Source organism: Scylla paramamosain, chromosome 29 (genome assembly GCF_035594125.1).
Source record: "Scylla paramamosain isolate STU-SP2022 chromosome 29, ASM3559412v1, whole genome shotgun sequence".
Taxonomy (NCBI): Eukaryota; Metazoa; Arthropoda; class Malacostraca; order Decapoda; family Portunidae; genus Scylla; species Scylla paramamosain.
The window spans coordinates 10,317,427-10,324,769 of record NC_087179.1 but is presented as its reverse complement, the minus strand read 5'-3'; the positions used below and the strand labels follow the sequence as shown (position 1 = coordinate 10,324,769).

General features: G+C 39.6%; 1 protein-coding gene across 4 annotated transcripts; it reads left to right on the top strand.

The window, feature by feature from the left end:
- The first annotated feature begins 1,360 nt into the window (after window positions 1-1,360).
- On the top strand, window positions 1,361-5,710 carry LOC135115729 (small ribosomal subunit protein uS8A). 4 transcript variants are annotated; one of them, XM_064032668.1, is made up of 4 exons: window positions 1,361-1,420; window positions 3,408-3,567; window positions 4,911-5,076; window positions 5,601-5,710. In XM_064032668.1, exons 2-4 carry the CDS (start codon window positions 3,435-3,437, stop codon window positions 5,692-5,694), a joined length of 393 nt encoding a protein of 130 aa, XP_063888738.1. In that variant the 5' UTR covers window positions 1,361-1,420; window positions 3,408-3,434; the 3' UTR covers window positions 5,695-5,710. The 4 variants fall into 4 exon arrangements, with proteins under 4 accessions (XP_063888738.1, XP_063888739.1, XP_063888740.1 ...); XM_064032669.1 differs by having other exon boundaries at window positions 1,391-1,416; XM_064032670.1 differs by having other exon boundaries at window positions 1,401-1,647.
- Window positions 5,711-7,343: the final 1,633 nt, after the last annotated feature.

Genomic DNA, 7,343 nt, shown 5'->3' with positions numbered 1-7,343 from the left:
GTCGGGGGAGCCTGTCCGCAGCGCCCTGGACCCCCGGCACCACCAGGCACCCGCCAAGGCACTTCTCTGGGGGCACCGTGGAAAGCCTCACTGCAGCAGATACAGATTCTCCCCTCCCACCCCTCCATCTCCCCTTTGCCACCTCCTGCGTGAGGTGAGTGGTGCACCCCAGGTGGTGGTGACACGGCGGCGACCCTGGAGCTCTCTAGCATTCATGTTCAGTCCTAATAAACAAGGTGGTCAAAGCCAGGCCATCATTCCGCTTATCTCTGCCTCTCAGTCACCTTCACTCCCTTCCCTGGTGGTGGGTCATGATGGCCCCACTGTTTCCTCACCCAGCCTACTATTTATGGAAAAGTGGAGATTAAGCTTTGCCATTACAACAACTAAGATAGTGCTTGGTAGGGAGAGATTCCTAACTTTTTTTTTCAGATTTTGAAAAATTTATCATATAGGAACAGGCTGACTGACTGATTGATATGCTTTAAGGTGCTGCAAGAGACAGGCTGGAAACTAAATCTGCATTTCCTTGAAAGGTAAAGAGTATAAAGCATTCTCAATAACTGAAGTGAGTTATACAAGAAAGATGTTTTGTAAAAGTGTGGTATTCGTGAAAGCTGTTATTCCAGTGAGTCAAGATTGGGATGTTTGAAATCAAGAGAGGTAAGAAGGAACAGATACAGAAGTTATATAGTGGAATCATGGGAATGTATGGGAGAGATTGGTGTCTTATCCTATTAGGCACTCCATGGAAATGTTGGCTTTAAGAGAAGTTAGGTAGTATTAGCGAAGATATTCCAACTTCATGGTTGCCTCATTCTTAACAGATACATTTTAAAGTTGGTGTAGTTTGGCCCGAAACTTTACAAGTGAGAAAAATATGAATGCAAACCCAGATATCTCCTTCAGATGGGATGAAATGGGACGATTCTGAAGCAGCTAGCCATTATTTACTTGGTATTGTTACTTTATTTAAAGGTATAAGATTTTTAGGACATTCAGTGTAAAGTATGCTTGGTCTGCTACAGGGTTTATTCCTATTTGCGCTAAAGATGCAGCATCCCACATCAAATTTCCCGCCAGAATGTTTCTTGCAACATTCCATTTTTATGTGCTTTATAACACCTTACTTATATACGACAAATTAACATTATATAATCTTTTTCCATATATCCTGTTTGGTTTGTGCCTTTATTTATAATTTACAGAACATATTGCGCAACGCGATACTCGGCTGCTAACAAAATATCAATTTATGAATAAAACTAGGAAATATATAAGATTATTAAAAAAATATAAACGAAAAAAATATTACAATGTATTATTGAGGCAAAGTCGTTGAGTTTGAGGCCGTTCAGTAAAAGAATAATATGTGGCGAGAGCGGCAACGGGCCTTTCCTTGGCGGCCATTGAGAGGTTGGTGAGTGTTATAACCTTTCCCGTTGTTTACACCCTTCACCTCCCGTCACTGTACCAACCAACCATCAATATATAACCATAAAGGGTGAGGGAGTCCTGCTCCCACTCGTATAGCCTCCTGTAGTGGCGGAAAAGTGTAATAGACGCATCCTGTTTACTGCACGTGAGGCTGAGGGATTGTTTACCTCTGGCGGCGACCACGTGTGTTAAGATTTCAGGCTCAAGAAGGTACTCACTGAAGCCGGATTTCCGCGTGCAGGTGTGAGGGGATAGGGCTGAGTGTTCCCTGGGGTTTATGGGGATGCGAGTGACTGGGATGAAGGGCTGGGTAGGGCAGGTGGGGCCGTCCGTCAGTGTGGCTGGTTACCCTACCTGGCTGGCCTCTGGCTGCTTATTGTGCTTCATTTCGTTGATTTTCTGAGTAGTGGTTATAAGTAAAGCAATCACAAGTATGCCCTGCCCTAATATCTTGATTATTTCACTGATCCATACCATTCAATTTTGAAAGGCTTGACAATGCTTATTGATTGGTGTTTAGTTTGGGGGTTGGTCCAACTCGGACCATTCTGAAATATCAACTCTGGTCAGACCTGAGCCATCGTTTATTCCAGCTCGAACTAACCTAACATTTTGTAACTTGACCGGGGGGGCTTCGCCCCTACTGGACCCCCGCCCCATAAGGTAAACATTAATTTCCGATAGGGCAAAATGGGGATAGAAATGCTCCAAACAGTGAGATGTAGCTCCTGTAAAGGGCTATAGTTATATACGGTGTATTGGTTGAAACGGTAACAAAACCTTTTAAGATGTTATAGATAAGCAAATGGGCCACAACCATTATTAAATCTTTCAGAGTACATAAACACTATGTGGCCGAGGTCTGAGGTGTGACCACTCACCGCTTGGTGTGTGTTTGCAAGGAGTGTCACAAGAAATAATGATGTTGACAGTTGGCACTTTAGACTTAACTTGAAAGCACATAAAAGCCAACTTAATTTCTATTCGCTCGTAACTCTTGTATAACGAAGCAAGGCTCGTAACACTACAGTTGCATTTAATAAATGACAGAAAGGTATTGCAACACCCAAAAAAAACAAAATATGCTAAGCATTGTGGTCAACTTGTAAAACTTTGGGACCAATTACCTAATGGCCACAGATCAGATGAAACCAAACTGATGGCAGTTTCTCATTACATTGCTGTCAATGTGTGAATGTCATTGTCTTAATGTTGTGTGTGAATTTTTATTGTTTCAAGCCTCTTATACTTTTGTTTTTCAACTACATTTTATTAATTTCTTAACCTTGTTGTTTTATTTCTTTGTAATTCTACGTTTGTTAATAGCGAATTGCAGAAAACATCTTGGATGCATGTATTTTAATGTTTTAAATCTTTTATTTTATTTTCAATTACTACATTTTAATTTTAATGTTCTTTTAACCTTGTTGGTTTACATCTTTTATGTTAATAATGAATTGCAAACATCTTTGGCACACGAATTTTATTGTTTTAAAGCATTTGCTTTTACCTTTTGTTCTATTTAATGGTATCTAGATCTGATCTGGTGTGAGTTGGTCCACTATTGTAGTCTAAGTTGGTATCTTGCGGTCTTGAGTTGACAATGATCCGAGTAGGCAATGGTCTGAGTTGGGAGTGAACCTTAGTTTGTACTAAAATATTTTAGCCATTTTCATATCTAAGATGCTTAGGCTGCAAGATGTTTCAGTCATATTTAGTTTATTCCAAAAGATGCTTAGCTGTAGGATGTTTCAGCCATTTTTAACCGATTGTAAGATACTATTTTGTGTCTTTAGTTAAGGTTATAAGACATTTCAGATATTTTCCATATATGTGGGAAAATGTCTAGTTTGGTTGTATGACAGTCTCCTAACTTCAGCAAACTCTCAAGGTGTCATTTCTTCATGGTATCACCCAGTACACCCTGTTATGGCCCCTCCCTCTCACACTGTAACATGCCTCACCACCAGTACCGCAGCCTGGAGTAGCAAGACAAGATGGTGCGGATGAACGCGCTGGCAGACGCTCTGCGGAGCATCAATAATGCCGAGAAGAGGGGCAAGCGTCAGGTTCTGATCCGGCCGTGCTCCAAGGTGGTGGTGAAATTCTTGTCTGTCATGATGAAGCATGGTGAGTATTGTGTTGATGGTGAGAATGTGATTGACAGACTTCTTATCTGCTGCTGCCTTTGTTTCTTTCACCTTTCCTCTTCAATCATGCCTCGTGTCCATGCGATGCTGTCTCTGTTTGTTACCCATTTCTCCTGTATTCCATTTTATGATTACAAATACAGTAGAATCTCTGGGCATGAGCAATCCTGAACACTTAGTATTTCACAATCTGAATGGCATACAAATATTTTTAGTCCTGAACATGAATCTGCCTCCCTGACATAGCTAGCACCTGAGCTGTCTTGCCAGCTGCCTCTCGTTACCCCCTGCAGTGTTTTGCCAGTAGTGTTGCCAGGGTGGCCTTGATTTAGGGATTTTGTGCCACTGATGGGAACAAGGAAATATTCATTTCTAATTTGAGGTTTCAGAAAAGTATTTCTATGTTGCAAATATATATTTTCACCATGACATTATTAATGTACACTCACACCCTTGCAGCCAGAATCATAGCCAGTTAGTATTAGGCATTAACTCAAACAAGCCATCCCCTTTTTCTCCCCCAACCCCACAGCTCTGTCTGTCACTTTTTTCCTCCCCTACAACACTCCCTCTCACTCTTGTCCCTTACTCCCACTCTCCTCACACCTCTCTTACCCATTGTTGTAATCCTGTTAATTATGTCAGTGCTGTAGCAACAGGAAAGAATATTTTCCAGTGAGTATGTATTGTTGAGCCAATCCTGAATTGTTTACTTAATTGCAGTAATGACATGAGAGCCACTTGATGTTATTACAGCATGAGATTTAAATTGCCGAGTTAAAACCAATATGTAATCAATAAACAACCTTATGTCTTCATTAAACAAGTCCAACATGCAGTGCATATGTTGCATAATGTCTTGCAGCACGTAGATGGTGTTGAAACTACTTAATTTTCCTTTGTTTTTCTATTTATCTATCCTGGCAATCTCCTGCAGGATGGCTAAGATACAGCATATTTTTAATGGGAAAATGTTCTGAATTTGAATTTTCGGGATATGAATTGCCTGCTTGAATAAATTATTTTGTGTTCAGAGTCTCTACTGTACTCATTACTAGTATTGTGGAAGATGCTGTTAGACCCAAATATTTAGTTATATATCCTCAACTGAATACTTGGCAATGGTATGAATTCCAGTTAATGTTTCTCACAAGTCAAACAAAATATATAACCTAATTCTTTTTTACTTACCACTGCAAGCATGGCTCTAATTTTATCACAGCTGTTCAGACTAAGACACTTGCGTTGCTTTACCTTTATTACAGCTGTCCAGACTAAGACTTGTGCTCCTGTAGTTAATCCCTTATTCCACCTACCACACAGGCTACATTGGAGAGTTTGAAATTGTGGATGACCACCGCGCAGGCAAGATTGTGGTCAACCTCACAGGGCGGCTCATCAAGTGTGGTGTCATCTCGCCTCGTTTTGATGTCAAGATCAACGCTATTGAGAAGTGGACCACTAATCTCCTCCCCTCTAGGCAGTTTGGGTGGGTAGTTTGGCTGGGAGTGGGGTTCAGATTGTTTGGTTTGGGTGGGCAGTCTTGGCTGCTGGTATGTGGAACTGGGAATAGGGTCCATGGGTTGTCTGGTTTGAGTGGATAGCTTCAGTTGCTGATCCTTTTTGCTGGAATGGTGTGAAGAGATTGTTTGCTTATGTGGGTATTGATAGAGTCTTTTTCATATACAGTATAAAATAGAATGTTGGCTCATTATAGATCAGTGTGATACTCTTTTAAGAAGCCTGAGAGTGTACAGTGAATGGTTAACTTGATACAGATAACACAATGCCTAGTTTATTGCTGTTAACATTTTACAAGAATTAATATAGTTCATCATGTAGAAATATGAATTCTTGGGCATTTCATATGATGGTTAATAACACACACACACACACACACACACACACACACACACACACACACACACACACACACACACACACACACACACACACACACACACACACACACACACACACAGTGACCTAACATACTCTCACTACTCTCAACAGGTACATTGTGCTGACCACCTCTGGCGGAATCATGGACCACGAGGAGGCCAAGAGGAAACACCTTGGAGGGAAGATTCTTGGATTCTTCTTCTAAATAAAGTTAGGCAGTAGCCTGTCTTTGATATTATCCTTTCCCCTCTCCTCTTCCTCTTCCGGCTTTCCTGTCTCTTATCACTATGGGCATTTTTTACTTGTTTGTAGATGGTGGGTTTGTTGGGTTGGAATATTATTCAAGTTTTTGTTGTTTTCATACATTTTAGAAGTGTTGCATTTCATTTATTCGTCATGATCCAGTTTACTGTTTTTTTTTTTCCAGTTGCATTAGTTTTCTCATACATTTTTTGCAACTTCGCTTGAAATTTTCATTATTTGTGGTGTCCAGTATTGTTTTTAAATTATTTATTTCCTCATGTTCATGTAAAATTCACCTTATTCCTGAAATATGGTAACTTACTATTTGATATAAATTCATAATTCAGAGATCATAAAGATATTCAGTTCATGGAAAATTATAGATTATATTTGAAGGAAATGTACAAGGTGTGAGAAGAGCAGTTGGGACACACACAGGAAATCCATAGTGGACAGATGGGGTTAAAGTAGTGAGGAGCATCAAGGAAACATTTGTGGAAAATTTAGAATAATTTATTTTAATAAGAGCATTAGAACATAGTGTCTGTCCATCTCTTTTTCTGTTACACATTTTCACACTGATCAAGTTAAATTCTTGGGTAAGGCAGATCCCATTCCTGATATAATGGGCAAGAACCTTCACACAAGTGGTGCATCCAGTGTGACAAGGCCTGGGTCCTGTTTGCACAGAGATTAGGTTTTCTGTGTAAGATGCAATCTGGTATTTTCCTCCAGTGTATATTATTTAGCATATTAGTTGCTTTATCTGCAAAGGAAGAGTGAATGTGTTCAATGTTAAAGGATGTAGAAGAGAAGATTGATGCCATTTAAAGGAAAAATGTATGAAGAATTTAAAAGAAAATGAAATGGGATAAAAAATTACTGAAAACTGAAAAGGAAGTGAGGAGAAACACTGGAGGAAAAGATGGGATTGATAGAATTTAGATGAAAAAAAATAAAAATAAACAAATATTTTGAAGTTATAAATGTAAAAACCAGAGTCAGTAATGACCTGTGTATGAGAGGTTAGTAAAAACATACATGAGCAGGGTGATGATTGAAAGAAAGTGCAAGCCATTGGAAACCTATTACTGTATATGGAAATAAGCAGTGACATTGCAATTAGAATATAGGTAAACTTTGGGAACTTGGGGATAATACCTGCAGAGAAAGCTGAAGTTGTTACTGCCTTAACCCTTTTACTGCCGAGGTCATCTGTTAACATTGAGGTCACTGTAAGAAATGATTCAGACGGCAGCAAGAAAACAGGATTTGAATAACAATTTTATCTTTGCTAGGTCACACAAGTATGTGGATTTTAGACTAGTACAAAAAAAGGTAAGTGTTTTAAAAGTTGTAGTTGCTTATGAGGAAGACTGATTAGTTGTGAAAGGATTAAAGGAAACAAGGCAAAGTGAGAGTTGACTGTCATAGAATGTTAGGCTTCCTGGGATTTTTGGAAAGATGTGTATCAGAATTATGATGGAAAGAACTTTACTAATCATGAAATAGGTAATGTTTTGCTTTGTTCATACCGAGAAGGGGGTCCCTACATGAAATAGGTAATGTTTTGCTTTGTTCATACTGAGAAGGGGGTCCCTAGCCCCTCCC

What these genes read in the sequence shown, in the direction of transcription:
- LOC135115729 (XM_064032668.1), top strand. Translation starts at nt 3,435, where the DNA reads ATGGTGCGGATGAACGCGCTGGCAGACGCTCTGCGGAGCATCAATAAT. An exon ending in GTCTGTCATGATGAAGCATG is followed by an intron (nt 3,568 to 4,910) that starts GTGAGTATTGTG and finishes CCTACCACACAG; the next exon opens with GCTACATTGGAGAGTTTGAA. An exon ending in CTCCCCTCTAGGCAGTTTGG is followed by an intron (nt 5,077 to 5,600) that starts GTGGGTAGTTTG and finishes TACTCTCAACAG; the next exon opens with GTACATTGTGCTGACCACCT.